This window comes from Scylla paramamosain, chromosome 17, assembly GCF_035594125.1.
Source record: "Scylla paramamosain isolate STU-SP2022 chromosome 17, ASM3559412v1, whole genome shotgun sequence".
Taxonomy (NCBI): Eukaryota; Metazoa; Arthropoda; class Malacostraca; order Decapoda; family Portunidae; genus Scylla; species Scylla paramamosain.
In genome coordinates this window covers 3740208-3760000 of record NC_087167.1, presented here as the reverse complement: position 1 = coordinate 3760000, position 19793 = coordinate 3740208, and the positions used below count along the sequence as shown (strand labels likewise).

General features: G+C 43.4%; 1 protein-coding gene and 1 long non-coding RNA gene across 2 annotated transcripts in view; both read right to left on the bottom strand.

Moving 5' to 3' along the window:
• Window positions 1-1190, bottom strand: part of LOC135108654 (uncharacterized) — a 64469-nt gene extending 63279 nt beyond the window's left edge. Inside the window, exon 1 of the long non-coding RNA XR_010272375.1 lies at window positions 1074-1190. This is a non-coding gene — a long non-coding RNA (uncharacterized LOC135108654). The remainder of the gene's footprint in view (window positions 1-1073) is intronic.
• A 2299-nt stretch (window positions 1191-3489) lies between these two features.
• The window catches only part of LOC135108597 (abnormal spindle-like microcephaly-associated protein homolog), a 28178-nt gene continuing 11874 nt past the window's right edge, over window positions 3490-19793 (bottom strand). The window contains 18 exon segments of the mRNA XM_064019755.1: window positions 3490-4449; window positions 4956-5078; window positions 5538-5722; window positions 6249-6474; window positions 6691-6864; window positions 7553-7666; window positions 8006-12142; window positions 12305-12982; window positions 13256-13426; window positions 16354-16554; window positions 16861-16990; window positions 17149-17160; window positions 17194-17312; window positions 17606-17794; window positions 17796-17831; window positions 18063-18143; window positions 18146-18284; window positions 19399-19587. Coding sequence (XP_063875825.1) covers window positions 4189-4449; window positions 4956-5078; window positions 5538-5722; window positions 6249-6474; window positions 6691-6864; window positions 7553-7666; window positions 8006-12142; window positions 12305-12982; window positions 13256-13426; window positions 16354-16554; window positions 16861-16990; window positions 17149-17160; window positions 17194-17312; window positions 17606-17794; window positions 17796-17831; window positions 18063-18143; window positions 18146-18284; window positions 19399-19587 — 7165 coding nt within the window. The 3' untranslated portion in view covers window positions 3490-4188.

Genomic DNA, 19793 nt, shown 5'->3' with positions numbered 1-19793 from the left:
ATATCTAAATATTGGCTTCTGTTTACTCGCACAGTTTCTTCACATCTGTCAGCCAAGTTGTACCCTGCATGTGTGTGTGTGTGTGTGTGTGTGCGTTGCCCTGTCTTTCATTGGGTGATACATGTGTGTGTCTATGTGTGTTGTAGTGATGTTTCGGATATCCGCCTCCCCTTACGCCACCGCAGAAAATAATATTCGTATTACAATCCGCATTCGCGTTTTATAACAACGAAAGATCCACATCAGTATTCACAAGCGCGTTTTTAGATAACAAAAGCTCCGCCTCCACCTCCACTTCCGCATCTACATCAAAGAAATGCAGATGTTGCAGATCTGTGTCATTCACTGTTGCCAGGATAATCACGTGGTGGAATCGTGTGTGTGTGTGTGTGTGTGTGTGTGTACGTGCTTCGTGCTTACTGAACACTGCTACTAATTTCTACCATATTCTTGGCAGCTTATACTTACGTCCTGCCTTCTATGCAATTTTCTTTCTGTCGATAATAAAATAACACGTAGATAACCTTCGTTGCGTGTGTGATAGGACGCGCGCTCTTTGCCACCCGTACCGCGACTACATGCCAATAAAAGATACCAGAAAATGTCCGTGTGACAGCGCCTTTTAGTAACAATAAATAGGAGGATTGGAATGGTTAAATAAACGAGTGTGGAGTGAAAATATGAAAAGTTGTATATCGGTAACTTTTTCGAATCTCTCGTGTTGAATTGATAGCCCGCCATTTTTTGGTTTTATCTCCCGACAGAGACTACGAGTGACCGATATAAGCTCGGCAATCCCAAAAGAGGGGATATAGGAAGATATAATACACAGGAGGAGTCTTGGATTGCACAAATAAACGAGTGAGAAGCAAAAATATGGTACATTTACCCAATGCCTCCCTCCTTTCCTCGACCTCCCGTGTTTCTTGCATTCACTGACACTAGTACATCAAATCCTACGGCAATGAAAATAGGGCATAGATAGCCATCCCTATAGTACTTTAGAATGCTGTAATTCGTCGCGATTTCCTCATCCCTACAGCCTCCCTAATGCATCCCCGTACACAACATACCTTCATTTATCATCCGGGACAAAGTGCGTGCCTCGTCGCGTCTAGTACACAGAAAAAAAAAAAAAAAACAATACCAAAGATCACTGTTCGCTGATTCCTCAACTCCCTGCTTTCGCCATGCGTAAGTGACCACGTAGGTAAAACAGTGCTGTTTTTATTAATGTACTAATATTAGATTTTAACGTTATATTATAAGAAAAAATAAAATAATAACTTGCGAATATGTCATCGTGACAGTAATATATATATATATATATATATATATATATATATATATATATATATATATATATATATATATATATATATATATATATTATATATATATATATATATATATATATATATATATATATATATATATATATATATATATATATATATATATACTTTTTTTTATCATATGACCAGCTAAGGATTACGAGTAGTTTTCTTTACGTTTGAACTGTTTGAACCTCATATTACTAAGAATGGAACTAAAATTTTAAGATAATGATAACATTTAAGATAATAATAACATTGTTATCATTAGTTGTTGTTGCTATCATTATTATAATTCAGTTATTGATTCATTTTCATTTTTTTTTTTTTTTACTTTTGTTCATTGATAACCACAATTTATTAACTACTTTATATATGAAGACACTTCAGCTCATTACCTACTACATAACCAAACATCGGTGTTCCAAGTCCTCAACACGACAGCCCTCAGGTAATCCTAAGATAGCCACAATATCTTAGTCAACCATTGCCCAGATCTCTCTTAACCTTTTTACTGCTATGGTCGTATTCTGGTGGCATTCAGAGCAGTAGGCTTAAGTTTACATGGATAGATAAAGAGAGTGAAAAAAAAAAAAAAAAAGTATTTCCTAGGCTACCGGAATAATAACAAGCTATTGTACAACAATAAGCATCTGAAAATTTTTAAGGGATTATGGGAAAGGAATGTCTAATAGTGAAAAAAAAAAAAAAAAAAAAACTTATAGGGGCGAAAAATGTACAGGGCCGGGTCGTGATCTTTCTAACAACATCCCGTCTATATTAATAAGTGCAACATAAATAAAAATAAATACATACACACCCACTCAGGACTGTAACACCACTACGGCAATTGTGACACACCTTATACCTGCCTTTAATCTCTTATGAGTACTTCCTCTTAGTCCTGTGCAGTGTTTTAACTCCCCAGTCACTACATGGGCTCATTCACTCTTATTGCTCTGCTTGGAATTCTTTCTGCCTGGCTTGTATGAAGTCTACTAAAGAAAAATTGATACCATCACCACCACTGCTGCTGTCATTCCATCGCAATTCTTTAAAAATATATACATTAAGTATCTGGGTTCACTTTCTTAGTGGCTTATGCTCGGAGAGGGGGCGGGGGGCTGTGGGACCCTAAACCCTCATTTTAATTATGACATTCACCAGTAAAGAGGTCAGAAAGAATACAAAACACTGAAATATTGCGGTATATTCATTTGACAGTAAAGACAAGTCATATATGTTGTACTTTACCAGTGATAATGAGAAAAGAAAATAAAAAGAAAAGAAAGAAGACAATCCTTAACATTACTGGCAGTGATCTGCAATAGGAGAGGTTACACAGCTAGAGAGCAAAGAAGCAGCAATTTAGTTTTACAAAAGATGCATCACAAATATTCTTGAAAATTCAGAAAATATATAGTGATGAACTGAATAACCATCCATATGACATTATAAAACAAGAAGTAAAAACTGAACTGAATAACCATCCACATGACAGCATAAAACAAGAAGTAAAACTAAGTTATAGTACTGTATTTTATAATATACTGTACGGTATATAAAAAAAGCAGATTATCTTAAAATTCCATATATTGTGTAAGGCATGAGTCTGGGTAAAAATACATTATAAAGCTAGAATGATTATTATAAAGCAAGACCAAGCTATGTATCCTTAAACACTTTAGGTTCTTCATTATGACATTTTGGAAGGGGAAAGAAATTATTAGTACAAGATGGATTGTTTTGTCCTTATGATGGTACAGAATCCTTGTTAGAGTGTTAAAAGCAAACATGAAAATACTTTTGAAAACCTCAATAACTTTAACTAGGTTTTGTTAAAAGATTAAATAAAATACTGAAATGTTTCTGAATACAAATTTCTAAAAGGATAAAATGAGAGTGAGCAGCAAAGGTTGCTTGTGCATACATACACACAAACACCCACACATAGGCACACACACACACACACACACACACTATACATACAAAAATCTCATACTAAAGAACTGAAAGAAGAACATTATTAAACTAAAAAAAAAAAAAAAAAAAATATATATATATATATATATATATATATATATATATATATATATATATATATATATATATATATATATATATATATATGGAGAAAGAAAGAAAAAAAAAAAAAACTTAAAAATCAAGGAAAAAACGGCTTAAACATTAATACTTAAAAATAATTATAAGTCTTTGTGGTGCTCAAAAATAAAATAAAATAAATAAAAATAAATAGAGGTCATAAATGTGTTTATGAGAGTGAGAGAGAGAGAGAGAGAGAGAGAGAATCTTTAATAATGACAGTTTAAAATGAATAATATACATAAATGTAATTTTTATGGAATGTTATAAAGCTATTGTAGTAATAACACTAAAAATAAGCTTAAAATAACATAACGTGAAGCAGAAACAATTAAAAGCACATTTACCTTTTAAAACAAGCAACATAAGAATATAAAAAACACTAATATATTTCTCACCTCCAAAAATAAAAGAAAAAAAGAAGAGAAATAATTTAAACGAAAAAAAGTTAATGGGAGAAAATATGGAGAGTCATTACCCATACAATAAAGTGAAGGTTATGGGAGGAAGAGTCACAGAGGAGGGAAGTACATACATAGTTAAATTATGAACATGGGAGAGAGGAGTGGAAAGTAAATGGGAAGTATACATACATACACTACTAATGATCCATTTAACTCTCATCCTGGCTGATCTACAATCTTCTTTACTCAAGTCTGGCTGATTACTATCTCCCTCAGACCTATCTATTTAACTTGGTATATTTTATCAATTCTCACATCATCTTATAAACTCCTTTGCCACCAGTTGCTCATGTCCTGGCCATCTCCTGTTCCTCCCATTCATGTTCCAGGGTGGCCAGGAGTGTAGTGATGGCCAAGAGAGGCTCCCCAAATTCCCTGGGTTGGCCAGGCAGCAGAGCCCAGTCAGGTACGATGGCTGGGCACTGAGTAGCTGAGAGGACCCTGGGCTGCTTGGGGAGTCTCTTGTTCTTGGCAGCAACTGTCTGGCGGCGCACCATGAGCCTGTGCAAACCCTTCAGCTCTTCCACCACCTTGGGACTCCTCACAGCCTGGCAGAAGAAAGATAGGAAGTTAAGGAAGATTGTGATGATGATTATTACTCATATTGCTGACAAAATGTTTAATGTGGGATGGTGAGGACTGATTTTCTTCCCTCTGTAGATAAAATGTGAAGGAATGTTTGCAAATGGGAATGTAGGTATCCATGCTGTAGGTGCCTTGTCGAGCTTGGCTAAACTTTTGTACATGGGCCTCCCTCCTCAGGATCACTTGCTCTGGTAAGAGTCTGACACTCTGTCTCTTTTCACTCTTTACTATAAAATTTCCAAGTTTTTGCTTCCTATATAGTTTATGATGTTCCTTTCTAACTATTTCCTTGGTCTTGTTGCTGGAGAAAGAGTTGGTTGGGGAGGACCCTTGATTTTTTTTTTTATTCCATCCTGTTCTCTCATATATAATAGCAATAGTCTGTGGTTAGTACATTCATCACCACACAAGAGCCATAATGATATCTGTTTTTCCCAAGTACATACATTCTTCCTCTGCTGTAACTCACCTGGAGGGGCACGGGGGCAGTGGCCAGCACATAGAGTAGGGTACAGCCTTTGGTGAAGATGGTTTGGTGCTTGTCTGGAGATATGGACAGCAGCCACAGCACACTCTTCATCAGGCCCCCGAGCTGCAGAATAAGGCTGGTTTAGTGGTTGGGGGGGAGGGGGGGGGAGAGAGAGAGAGAGAGAGAGAGAGAGAGAGAGAGAGAGAGAGAGAGAGAGAGAGAGAGAGAGAGAGAGAGAGAGAGAGAGAGAGAGAGAGAGAGAGAGCATGCGAAGGGGGTGGGGAAAGATTCCAAGATGGATGAGATTTTATTCATATATAGATAGGCAAATAAAAGAGAAAGATGCTTATCAACCACAACATTCCTGTACCATTCAGATGAAAGCATTAACTTTTCACAAATACAAGGAACAAGGAGGAACTAGTATATCGTCAGTTACAGTCCAAACATACTCTTTCCTCACTCACTCACAGGCTGAACTCAACACCCCCTCTCCTCTACATATTCCCTCATCCCACTCCCTCTCTATCCACCCACTTATCCCACCCGCTCTCCCCTAACCATTCACCTGACCCTTCTCACCTGGTGGACACAGGATGCAGTGGGTGGATACTTAGCCAGGTTGATCAGGATGCTGAGGATATAGCTAATGATCTGCAAGTTGGGGATGGACCGGTTGCAGTTAAGTAGCAGCTGCATCAGAACTCTTGGTGCTGCGTTGGATGCTAGTTGCTCACAGCACAGAGAGGACCAACGAGTGCTGGTGTCTGTGGTAGGAAGGAAAGGGGAAGGTAGGGGTGAGTACTGGTGGAGACAAGTAGACAAGAGGAAGAAACCACAAGAAGCCACCAAGCCTTCCCATGGCAGTCCCAGTATGAAATGTACCTACCTGTTTCCACCTGGACGAGGATAATATTAGCAATAGTTAGTAGATACCTTCATTACTGCACAAAAGATCTCATGATATCTTTTCCCTATTTTTTTATATTCTTAAGTAAATGTTGAAATGAGAGAGAGAGAGAGAGAGAGAGAGAGAGAGAGAGAGAGAGAGAGAGAGAGAGAGAGAGAGAGAGAGAGAGAGAGAGAGAGAGAGAGAGAGAGAGAGAGAGAGAGAGAGAGAGAGAGAGAGAGAGAGAGAAAAGCTAGATAAGATCACTAAAAAATCTTACACTTTTCCTTTGCTCGGTCTCTTTCTCTGCGACAAGATGGTATCACAAGAACCAAGATATGTCATTAGACTACAGCACAATCCTTAACCTTCTCCCAGCAAGCCTCCTACACTCAGCCACTCACCCAGACTAATAACAGCGGCCAGGATGCGTCGCAGGTCTCGACCCTGGAGGAGGTAGGCAATAGCCTTGCTGGTACGGTGGCCAATCTGTTTCTCCTCTGTAGCCTCCTGCGTGGCCTTCTCCAGCCGCTGCCGTAGCTCACGCAGCTTCTTGGTCTTGGTCTGCTGCCGCACCACTCGTCCACGCCACGCTGCCTGGAGCACCACTGCCGCATGAAGACGACGAGCCTGTGTGGTGCCAAGGGGATTTCCATTACTGTCATCAGTGATGGCAAAAGAAATATCCTAATCAAATACTCAACATGATCAAGATTTAATAGTCAGTCCTAAAGCTCTTGGACACCTAAAAGTACAAATAGCCATGCTGACAAACAATTCCTTATGCTGCTCTCTCTCTTTCTCTCTCACTCATTCTCTAACCCACTGATCCACCACTCCACATACCTCATTCTGTGCCTGCTGCCGCTGCCTCCATGCCCGCTGCAGGACAAGGGCTGCCTGTCGCTGCTTTAGGAATGTCACTCGCAGCCTCCATGTCCTCACCCATCCCTGCAGCCTCCTCACAGCCCAAAGCTCTTCCCTTGCTCTTGCCAGCACCTTGCAGCACCGGTACCATCGCTGTGGAAAGGGATGCAAAGTGATGAATGTGATGAGAAGATTGAATGGTCTCATTGCACCAATGCTGAACATAAGAATGCAAGAAATTAAGGAAGCTGCAAAATGCCAAGTGATCAGCACAAGGCAGCTTCAGAGCACTTAAAACTTACCATCTCCTATTTTTATTCAGAAATTAATCTAATCTCCCCTTGAAACTGTCTAATGTCTTTGTCAAGTTTGTTCTGCTCATCTTCAGCCCCATTTATAAATCAACTTTTAGACGAACTAATCTTTCGGTATCAAAATATAGACAAAAATAAGTGGCCTAAACCATGAACACACACACACACACACACACACACACACACACACACACACACACACACACACACACACACACACACACACAGTCACTCAGTTATCTCAGCCACACAAAACACTGCATTACTTCCCAGTCCAAGAAAGGTAAATGGGGTGGCCAGACTTTTTATACCCATGTGAATTGCCCATAATCTATACCTGAGCTGTATAAAGGAAAGTGAATACTGTTGACAGAAATACACAGTCACCAGTCAGCCAGCACTAACAGTGATGAAGAAGGCCACTCATTAAGTCATCAGTCACTTCAAGGAGCCACAAGTCATGTCCTAAAGTTTACTGGCTAACACAAGTGAGATCAAGGATGGATGCTTGGGTGTTCCTCCCTCACCTGTATCCTGGTGGCTGCCAGGTGTGCCTTGGCCACCCTTGCCACCTTGTCTAGCTGGAGTTGCCGCTGCTGCTGCTGGACCTGGCGCCGCACCTGCCACCCACGCACATATGCCTGCTCAGAAAATGTACAAGGTCATAATGTGTCCACAGACTAACCACCAAACCCACAGGCACTTTAAGCTCAAAATGAGGGAAAGTGATGCATCTTTCCTATATGTATCTCACACACATACATACACATTTAAAAAATTTCATATAAACCTAGAGGTACCAAGGAATGTGTCTCTAAACTAACCCTACCTAACTTTGCATACTTTGGTATACCATTTTTTTCCAGAGGGAAGACTTACAAGATCCCTCTCCCTCCCTCTCGTCTCCAAGATCTGCCTAGTAGTGCTTAAACAGTATTAAAATCTGATGATACAAGTCCAATACAAGAAAAGCACCTCACCTGGATGGTGCATGCTGCCTTGATGCATTGGACATGCCGCCTCGCCTGTCGGCCTCTCCAGGCAGCCTGCAGGATGATGGTGGCACGTCGCAGGTAAATGTAGTGCTCCTGGGCGTGCAGGGCCAGACAGGCACCACGCCACCGCCTCTGAATCACCAATACTGCATTGATCTTTCTCTGGTACTCCCTCCTTGCCTCCCGGGAAGCCTTCACTACCCTCCACCACCTTTGTATGGCTGTGGCAGCTGTGTACAATTTTCTGTATCTCCTCTGAACCAGCCAGCACCTAATATGGGTCTGCAAGGTGATGGTGGCTGTCCTTACAGTAACATACCTCTCTCTTGTCTGTCTTGTGGCAATGACTCCTCTCCACCATCTCTGTACATTTAGTGTAGCTCTTAGGGTTCTGATGTATTTCTGACGTACCAGCCAGCATCTGGTATAGGCCTGCAGAGTAATAGTGGCTGACTTTAACAATGAATAACTGGCTTGCTCTTGCCTAGCCAGAACAGTTGCTTTCCACCACCTCTGTATGGTTACTGTGGCCCTGGTAGTCTTTTTGAGCCTCTGTTGTACCAGCCAGCACCTCACATGGGCCTGCAGGGTGATGGTGGCTTTCTTGACAGTCTGGAAGTCTTCATGCTGCTTCTTGCAGGCTCTACTGGCTCTCCAATAACGTTGAATTGTAATAGCTCCTTCCCTTAGCTGATGGTAGTGCTTCTGAGTGAGGTGCCTCCGGATGTGTGCTTGAATCAGTATTGCTGCTAAGTGTTGTCTGGCCAACTGCCTCCTGACAAGCATTCCCCTGGCACAGGCTTGGAGGCTTACCACACGATTTCTCTGTAGTAGGTATAACTCTCGTTGCCTCCTGGCCTCTGTCTGAGCCCTCCACCACTTTTGTATCTCCAAGGCAGCTGCCATTTCCCTCCTGTGCTGTGCCCTCTCCCTCCAGTGCCGCTGTAGTGTGATGGCTCCCTCCCTCTGCTGCAAGAATTTCCTTCGTTGAGCTGTGCCACGACAGAAGGCCTGGATCACAGCTGCTGCCTGGTGTGACTTTTTGAGTCTCAGGCGCACCAGGAATCCCCTCACACTGGCCTGCAAGATGACTGCTGAATCTCTCTGGAACAAGAATTTAAGACGGCACTCTCTGGCAAACAGGATGCCCCTCCACCACTGTTGCACCACCACAGCACTGGCCCTAGCCTTGTTCAGTTGCTGACGGTGCAAGAGGCCACGGACGTGTGCCTGAATGAGTGTGGCTGCTCTATGCCATGTCTGGATCCTTCTCCTTACAATGTTGCCTCTCCAGATGGCCTGCATGCGAATGACAGCCCCTCGGAGGGTGTGGTACTGTTCACGCTGGTGCCACATGATCAATGTGGCCCTCCAATGGATTTGTAGAACCCTGGTACTGTAGCACAGTATGGTGTACTTTCTCTGTGCCATCCAGCAGCGCACAGCAGCCTGAATCTTCACAGCAGCCAAATGTTTGTGCCTGATGTCCTGCCTGACCAGGAAGCCCCGAGTGGCAGCCTGGAGGGTGATGGCAGCTGAGCGCTTGATAAGGAAGATCTCTCGGGTGATGCGAGTCAGCTTGCGAGTCCTGTAGAGCCGTTGCAAACGCATAGCCGCCAAACGCAAACACAGGAAGCGCTTGTGGGCTATGTAGGTACGCAAACATGTTTGTATTACAGTAGCTGCCCGCTGCTGTCTCTCCAACTCTCGCCTGGCCAAGAACCCTCGCACAACAGCTTGGGCTTGAATGATTCGCTTGTGGTCAAGTTGGTACTGACTCCTGGCTCTCCTGCCTGCTTGGTAGGATCTTATGTGCCTTTGCAGAGTAATGGCACTATGCTTCTGCCTCAAGAACTGTTGCCTTCCCAGCCAGCACCTTGTTTGTGCTTGCAGTGTCACCACAGCCCTCCTGGTGTTTTGGTATTGCTGTACAGCCTCTCTAGTTTTGCACATTCCTCTAAAAGCTCTCTGTATGGTAATGGCAGCATTTCTTTGCTTCTGTACATTCCTGCGAGTCAAGTATCCTCGGACGTGTGTCTGTAGTGTCATTATGGCTCTCCTGGTAATCTTGTATTGCCTCACAGCCTCCCTAGTCTTATGCATCCCCCTGAAGGTTTGTTGGATGGTGAGAGCTGCTTTATTCTGCCTCTTGATTTCCTTGCGAGTGAGAAAGCCTCGAGTGCTGGCTTGCATGGTAATGACAGCCTTTCTGGTGGCCTGGTATTCTTGCACTGCTTTTCTGGTCTTGCACATCCCCCTATAGGCTTGCTGTATGGTGAGAGCTGCATCTCTTTGTTTCTGTACATAGCAGCGAGTTAGATGACCCCGGGTATGTGCTTGTAGAGTTATGATGGCCTTTCTAGTGATCTGATATTTCCTCACAGCCTTCCTTGTCTCACACATCCCCATGAAAGCCTGCTGGATGGTGAGAGCTGCTGTGTTCTGCCTCTTGATCTCCCTACGAATAAGGAAGCCTCGAGTATAAGCCTGCAAGGTAATGACAGCTTCCCTGGTGGACTGGTATTGCTGCATTGCCTCTCTGGTCATGCACATGCCCCTAAAGGCTCTCTGTATGGTGATAGCTGCATCTCTTTGTTCCTTTACATTCCTGCGCATCAGATAACCTCGTGTATGTGCCTGAAGGAGAATGACAGCATTTCTGGTAGCATGGTATTGCTGCATTACTTCTCTGGTCTTGCACATGCCCCTAAAGGCTCTCTGTATGGTGCTGGCTGCATTCCTTTGTTCCTTCACACTCCTGCGAATTAGATAACCCCGTGTATATGCTTGCAAGACAATGACAGCCCTCTTGATAGATTGGTATTCCTGCACAGCATCTCTACTTTTGCACATCCCCCTAAAGGCTCTCTGTATGATGATGGCTGCATTCCTTTGTTTCTGTACATTCCTGCGAGTCAGATATCCTCGAGTATGTGATTGCAGGGTAATGATAGCCCTTCTGGTGGCCTGGTATTCTCTCATCATCTCCCTGGTCTTGCACATCCCCCTGAAGGCTTGCTGGATAGTGAGCGCAGCCTTATGTTTGTTTTTAATGCTCCTGCGTATCTGATACCCCCGTGTGTAAGCCTGGAGGGTGATTACAGCCTTCTTAGTGGCATGATATTGTTGCATAACTTCCCTGGTCTTGCACATTCCCCTATAAGCTTGCTGGATAGTGGTGGCTGCTTTGTGCTGACTCTTTATTTCCATGCGAGTAAGGAAGCCTCGAGTATATGCTTGCAGGGTAATGACAGCACTCATAGTGACATGATATTGTTGCATAATTTTTCTGGTCTTACACATTCCCCTGAAAGCTTGCTGGATGGTGACAGCTGCTTTGTGCTGCTTCTTAATTTCTCTGCGAGTAAGATGGCCTCGAGTAAAAGCTTGCAAGGTAATGACAGCTCTCCTGGTGGTCTGGTACTCCTGCACCATCTCCTTTGTTTTACACATCCCCCTAAAGGCCTGCTGTATGGTGAAAGCTGCTCTATTCTGTCTCTTCATCTCTCTGCGTACAAGATAGCCTCTGGTCCAAGCCTGGACTCTCACTACAGCTCTCCTGGTGGTCTGGTACTGTTGCATCACTTCTTTGGTGTGGCACATGCCCCTAAAAGCCCTTTGTATTGTGACTACAGCCCATAGCTGTCTCTGTTCATATGCCTTCTTCTGGCAGTAGAGCCACCAGGCACTCTGGATCACCACAGCAGATTCATGCATTCTTGTCACCCGCCGCCGCACCAGGTACCCACGGGTGGCTGCCTGCAGCACCACCACCTTCCTACGAGCTTCCAGGAATGCTTTCCGCTCTTCCTTGCCTCTGAGGGTGGCCCTGAGATGCTGCTGGATAATCATAGCTGCATTCTTTTCAGTTAAGAAGGTTTGCCTAGCTGTCCACCCTCGCCAGTGAGCCTGGATGACAGTGGCTGCAGTGTGCTGTCTTTTCAGTTGTTTTCTGGATAGGTGTCCCCTCACTCCAGCCTGTAGATGAGTGGTGGCTCTCCTGATGACCTGGAAGTGTCTCATGGCCTGCACAGTGAGTCTATGGCCCCTGTAGTGGTGCTGCAGAGTAACAGCTGCCACTCTTTGGCGGAGGAAGGCACGGCGCCCCAGCCACGCCCGCACCTGAGGAAAGCACAACACTTGTCTCTACACCTTTCACACACTTGCACAGAACCCTACAAACAGTCTTTCTGTTTGACACAGGCCTCAAGGGCATTCAGATAGTGAGTACTCAATACTAAGAGTAAAAGCATATCATTGAAATATACACACACAAACACTCACCTGTGCCTGGAGTACAGTTGCTGCCCTGTTCCGTTCCTGGTGGTACAAGCGCTGTTGCCTGGCTCTGTACAATCGTTGCACGGTGACAGCTGCATGTCGTGTGGCCAAGAAATGCTCCCTAGCCTTGTGACCCTCCTTCCAAGCCCTCACATGGGCCTGGATGACCCTAACACTGTGCAGGACAGTCAGGTAGTGCTCCCTCTCTACCCAACCACGGTAATACCTCTGGATGGTGATGGCAGCTTCCACCTTCATGGCCAAGATCTGCTGCTGCTGCAACTTCTCCCTCCAGCATCTCTGAAGCAGAAGAGCAGCCTTTTTCAACCTCAAGTATTCCTTTTGCTGCTGGTGTGCTCTGAAGGCTGCCTGGAGGACCACAACAGCTTTACGTTGCTGCAGGAAGCGTCGCCGTGTTAGCCATGTCTTGATGCAGCGCTGGACTAAAATTACTGCTTGCTGTGACTCACGGTACTGTGCCATCACTGCCCGGCCCATCTGCCTGGCACGCCACCGCCTCTGCACGATCACAGCAGCTTCCACCATTATTGCCAGTCTTCGCCGACACTTCCAACCTCGGATGTAGGCCTGGAGCGTGAGCACGGCATGACGGATTTGGAGGAAGGTGTGGCGCTGCATGCGTGAACGCCACATCCTCTGCAGAGTTACTGCTGCTTGGTGCTGTGGGTGAGGAAGATCATGCTTAGAGAACACATAAGTTATACCTTGTAAGAGGCTGGTGTTTTGTGCACTTATTGATGAATGGGTGAACTATAAAACTATAATAAGAGAGTGACAGAGAGAGAGAGAGAGAGAGAGAAAGAGAGAGAGAGAGAGAGAGAGAGAGAGAGAGAGAGAGAGAGAGAGAGAGAGAGAGAGAGAGAGAGAGAGAATAATCAACCCATCTATCATTCATCCACTACAAAGTCACATGGCCTGAGTGGTGTTCCTCACCTGCTGCTCCTCCACACGCTGCCTCCTCAACTGGTCCAGCAGGCGGGAGGCACAGCGCCGCCGCCAGTGGGTCTGCAGCACCACAGCAGCCTGGTTGTATACTGCCAGTCGTCGCTCATGCAGCAGCTGCCTCCACCACCTCTGTACCACCACAGCCGCTGCATTCTGTGCCTGTTGAGGGATTAGTGGATCGTTACTCTCATGCAGTGGTCCTCAAGTTTATAGCACAGTGGCACACTAAAGGTATATCTTGGACTTTGACAGCACTTCAACCTTACTAAGACGCACAAATCTAAAAACACGTATCAGTTTAGGAAAGTTAGGTAGCACACTTTAGTGATAGTCGTGGCTCACAGTTTGCAAATCACTGGTCTAACAACAGGTTTTGAAAGGTTAAGTCATGAGAGGGAGAAGGCTCGTATTCAGCTCCTGACACAAGACACAACATGCACAATATATTACCAATCAAACCATAATTAGCCAAATGAAGTTTCATGAACCTTTCCTATCACTACCTTATGATGGATTGGGCAGTGAGTCAAAGCAGTCATGAGGGTGTGAAGCATACATATTACCTCCTTTACTTGCTTCCTTTTTATATCAGTAACAATAAAAGTTATGACCTAAATACGAGAGAGAGAGAGAGAGAGAGAGAGAGAGAGAGAGAGAGAGAGAGAGAGAGAGAGAGAGAGAGAGAGAGAGAGAGAGAGAGAGAGAGAGAGAAGAGAAGAGAAGAGAAGAGAAGAGAAGAGAAGAGAAGGGAAGAGAAGAGAAGAGAGAATCTAAGTTGTAGGATAGAGGAAAAAAATCAATTTACTTTGTTATTTCAAATGACCCCTGAGATCACTTAGATCTAATCACTCCCTTCTGCTGCTTGCATGTTACATCCTTCATTCACTCCATGTGTGGATCTTTCAACTGCACATTTTGATGTTAATCCAGATCCTATAGCGACATAAGGTGATAACTAAATAACTAAATAACTAAATAACTAAATAAATAAATAAAATAAAATAAATAAATAAATAAAAATAAATAAATAAACAATAAAAATGAATTAATAACAAATATCTGAGTATTTAGGAGACAACATAAAACCTTCCAGTAAATTCTAAAGAGAAGTGATAAAAAGCATAAAACCTAATCCCTTTGTGAGCACATCAGTCTGACATACAGGAACAGTAGTAAAACTTGTCTGTGAATGTTAAACAAAATAAAATAAAATAAATAAAATAAAATAAAATAAAATAAAATAAAATAAATAAATAAATAAATAAATAAAAAAAAAATAATAATAATAATAATAACAGTAATAATAATAACAATAATAATAATAATAATTTTGTGCTATCAAGGAGACATCATTAAACTTCTCTTGGTTGTACTACACAATAAGACCTGAACCAGAGATCCCATGGTAAGGCAATACTTAACAAATTTAGCTAAAGATGGCAACTGCTCATGACTGACTGGCTGGAATGACTTGCATACCACTAATCTATTACCATGACACACTGCTCTGCACATAATTTCCTTCTTCCAGATTTCCCCCCAAAACAACCTACATACAATATTTTTGGGAGTGATTGAGCTAATGGGAAGACAAGAATATGACAGCCAGCCGAGTATATCTGGTGTTTAAGGCTTACATTGTAAAGTGATAAAAAAAGGACTAAGATGTGTTGTGTTGAGCATTAGTGATATTGTGGAGACAGCAAAATGGAAGACTGTGAAGAGAAAGAAAGGAAAGGCTGAATCTGGTTACCGAAACAGCTGACTCAAGAAACAAAGAGGATGGATTTATGATGAAAAATCATATACAAGCACAAGCAAAGGAGAAAATTAAAGTAAAAGAAAGTGACTGTACAATATGTAGATGGATGACTTAACAAATATAAGACAGCACTAGTTTCTCAAGATGAATAAATTTCCGAAGGTGAACACAATCCCTTACACTTTTAGTCACTTGAGCAAACAGCTTCACCTAACTGCTCCTCACTCCAACTTGTTGCCTCTCTTCTTTGTCTCCCACTTAAATCCCCATCACTTGTTTTCCTTGCTGTTCTCCAGTTGCCTTACAATCTTTTATTTATGAAGCAGCACTCACTGCCTCGCCTCACCCATACTCTCTCTCTCTCTCTCTCTCTCTCTCTCTCTCTCTCTCTCTCTCTCTCTCTCTCTCTCTCTCTCTCTAACATCCAGAGGCTTCTTTATGTAACCTTCAAAACAGGTCAGCATTTTCATATTGTGCTTTCTTTTGCTCAATGACAAGGATCAGAAAACAAGATAAAATGAAAAAAAAGTTTATTGATGCAAAATACTGTTACACTGTTTTGAAAGGTACACATAAAAAAGCCACTGGATGGCTGAGAATATATGTCTATGTATGCAAAATGCTTACTTTGGCACATGGAGATAGCAAAATAAAAATCAATAAAACACAAACAGAACTAGTAGATGTCAGTGGAGATAGAAACAAGTAATAAAAAGACATAATGCAATATAAAAATGAAGAACATATATCAGATCAAATATAAAAATAATGAGTAAATCAAGAGAAGTGGAAATAGTAGATGTCAATGGAGATAGAAACATAAGTGACAAAAGATAAAACTTTGAAATACAAGAATTAAGAATATATATCAGATCAAATGTAAAAATAATGAGTAAATCTGCCAAAGGAGAGTGGGAAGGCAGCACATCATAACATAATAAGAGGATTATAAAACTTCATATTCACATACACACACACAACTAAATCTGCATTAACTGAGCACTTGTTCTTTGGTTAAAAAACGCATTTGGCTGTTCTGTATAAGAGCACATGATAGCAATTAAAAATGCAAATAAAATGGCTAGCCTCACCCATGCTAAACAAGACAAACACTCATTCTTTGGCAACACAGCTTGATTTAGGTAGATGGAAAATTAGAATATGATGATACCAAAAGATGAAAATGAAGGTGACCAATAAAACTGATAAAGCTGAGTGTTCAAACTGTACTTGAAGAAAAATTGTACGCTAAGGTTTGGGAGGTATAATAAAATCCTTCAGGTAGCTGCTCCTTCCACTCCCTCTCCCTTCACCCATACTTTACCCTCAGCTCCTCCAGGCGGCGCTGAGCCATTCGCCTCCGCCAAGCCACCTGCAACACCCTGGCAGCCTTGATCTCCACGCTGAGGTCCAGCAGACGGGCACACAGGTGGGCCAGGAAGGTAGCAGTGACCCGCTCATCTGGAATGGTATTGACGGTGTCTGCTGAACGCATCAGCAGCGGCACTCTGTCCAGCTGTGACACCTTGAGAGAAGAAAGAGACAATGTTGTTGAGATTCCAGCAACTTAAGAAGTTATAGCAGTTATAAGCAAACAAGATGCACATCCTGTGAGAGAGAGAGAGAGAGAGGAGAGAGGAGAGAGAGGAGAGAGAGAGAGAGAGAGAGAGAGAGAGAGAGAGAGAGAGAGAGAGAGAGAGAGAGAGAGAGAGAGAGAGAGAGAGAGAGAAATAGTTATAGATAGGAAAGGGAGTCATGCAAAAAGAAATTTCAATAAGCAGTAATGACTTGCATGGACAAAACACACCAAGACACATGCATGCACACATACCTTATCCATGAACAGGGTGAAGTTAGCCTTGTCGTTGACCAGGCGCTCAGCATAGACCTGCCTGTTGCTGGTGTCACTGTATGTCATCTCATAGAAAACTGTCATCTGCTGACACATCAGGATCCACCTCCTGCAAGATGAAATAGAAGTCAGAATAAGTTTACATTAGATAGGAAAGCTGGATGCCATGAGATTGCAGCAGTGTGTCTGGTCATGTGTGAGGGAAGATATGTTGTATGACGTGTGTTATATAGTGTGTGGGTGGTGGTATCTGAGGCTATGTCTCACCTGTGCAGGGATGTTTCTGAGTAGTGTCCCAGTGGATGAGATCACGGGGGCAGCAGATCGGGGTAGTAATGATGCAGTAGCAAGCACAGAGCTCGTCCATCACAGAAGGAGACAGTCAAGTTGTCCACCCTGAGACATGGCAGAAAGAAATCATGTAAGTAGATCTACAAAATATATCAGAATGACACGGCCACACAAGGTAGGTATCCAAGGCAAGACAGCCACAAGCACACACTTAAGGGACTGTACTTTTTTTTATTATTATTATTCATGGATTTGCATGCTTTCCTATTATGTTATGTACACATATACGTTTGCCAACTTTCATCCTTCTATGACTAAAATATAGTATTGTTTTGCAAGAAACAAAAACTAATATAATAACTTTCCAGTCAAAATAATATCCTCTATTTTCCCCCTCTCCATCTCTCTGACTATCTCTCTTTAACACACTCACCTCTAGGCCATAATGAGCACAGGTGAAGGTGGCCCACAGCCTCAGGTGGGCCAGCACACTCTCCTCTTGTGCCGCCCTCACCCAGACGGCCCAACTCAGCAGCTGCCCCCCAGCTGCCTCTTGCCCACGCTGTGCTGCTTCATCCAGCTGTGCCCGCACCTCCAGGGAGCGGCGCAGGTGCTTGATCTCTTTCACGCAAGCGCTTTTCATTCACCATCACACTCATCTGGAGTAGACATGTGTTGATATGAACACATTAACTAAAAACTCACAAGCCTTTCTGTGTGTTCATGCCTAGAACAGATACTAAGTAACTATGTTTTAAACTAAGCACTGAGGCAGATCTAGACCATGCAGAAGTACAGGCACAAAAAGTAAAAATTACAATAGTAATTCTGTGTTCAGGCCTAAAACACAAATAACAATATCTCAACAATACAATGGCATGTGCACACACCTGGAACTTGAAAATAATGCCCCAAAGGAGTGCCAGAGTGACCTCACGGTGGCCATCCACAATGTCCTTGGGGGATGTTGTGGTGGCCACCAGGCAGCCAGCCCTTCCCCAGGGCAGCAAGGACCACCTCTGTGTTGGTGCACCTTCTGAAGGCGACTCACAGCAGGCACACGCAGCTGCCGGCTCAGGGTGTAGTCTTGTGTCAGCACCTCAACCACACGGCTGTGCCAGGAGGGAGAAGGGTGGTGAGGAGGAGGGGGAGGAGGAGGAGGGGGGAGGGGGCAGAGGAGGAGGAGGAGGAGGAGGAGGAGGAGAGAGGAGGAGGAGGAGGAGGAGGAGGAGGAGGAGGAGGAGGAGGAGGAGGAGGAGGAGGATGGATAATGAGGTGAAGGAGGGCAAGGGGAATAGGAAAGGATGTGGGGAGGAATAGTGAGAAGGAAGAGTTCAGTGATGAGAAGAACAGGATGAAAGAACATAGATGAGAAGGTACAGAGAGAGAGGAGAGGAGGAGAGGAGAGGAGAGGAGGAGGAGAGGAGGAGAGGAGAGGAGAGAGAGAGAGAGAGAGAGAGAGAGAGAGAGAGAGAGAGAGAGAGAGAGAGAGAGAGAGGAGAGAGAGAGAGAGAGAGAGAGAGAGAGAGAGAGAGAGAGAGAATGATACCCACTGCAATCCAGCACAAAGATGATACACGAATAAATAAATAAATAGATGAATAAATAGGTAAGTAAAAATAAATAAATAAATAAGGACTGTGAAACCTCCCTAAACCAAACTTGAATAAGCCGAATATCAGATAACCTGAATTTCCTTATCCACCACCTCAGCCAGTCTGCCCAGCTCCACTCCATCCCCCATCACACCAGAGCCACCAGCCAACATCTTTGACTCAGGCTCTGAGTGACAAGCAAAAGTACACTAGTACAACAATGCATAATGTTATGTTAGCTCTTATGTGACCAGTGTGTTGTGCACAGTTAAGTGAGCTCTTAAGTGAGGTAAGTGTGTAGTTGTGTAATGTTAAGTGAACTCTTAAGTGACCAGTTAGTGCATTGTGTATAGTGTGTAAAAACAAAATATGCTGTAAATATTTATTTTGAAGCTTCTAATGTGCTAACACATATGCTGTAAATAACAATAAACGTACATGTTTATGCACATAGAAAATGGCCAAAAATGTGTATTTTCAGCCACCTCGCCCCATATAGTTCAGTTTATGGAGGTTCTACTGTAAAATAAACTAAAACACAAGGCTAAAATTACCAACTGGAAGAAAAGACAAGCAGCACCACACCAAGGCATTACCAACATGCAGCAACACAGGACCCAACATCACTCACGCCAGTCGCACACCACAACGCAGGTCAGTGGGCAGATTGGTGACAGCAAAGTCAAACTCATCAAGGAAGGCCTGGCGGTGGGAGACTGTGTAGCCGAGATGTGCCAGATGTTTGGTGATGTCCCCAATCCCCTGGAGGAAGTGCATCGCAAACGCCACCAGAATGTCCCCGGCTAGTCTGTATTGGGCAAAGGATGATAAGGTGAAGTGCTGAAGTGGCAGGTGAAGCTTAATTAGCTGAGGGAAGAGAGAAGGAACAGAGGGCAGGATGAAGGATGAAATTTGCAAATAAATGGATGGATGGAAGAGTGAGAAAGTAGAATAGGAAAGATTAGTGATGAAATTGACCTTGATTTTATGTGCATGTGCATGTGTGTGTGTGTGTGTGTGTGTGTG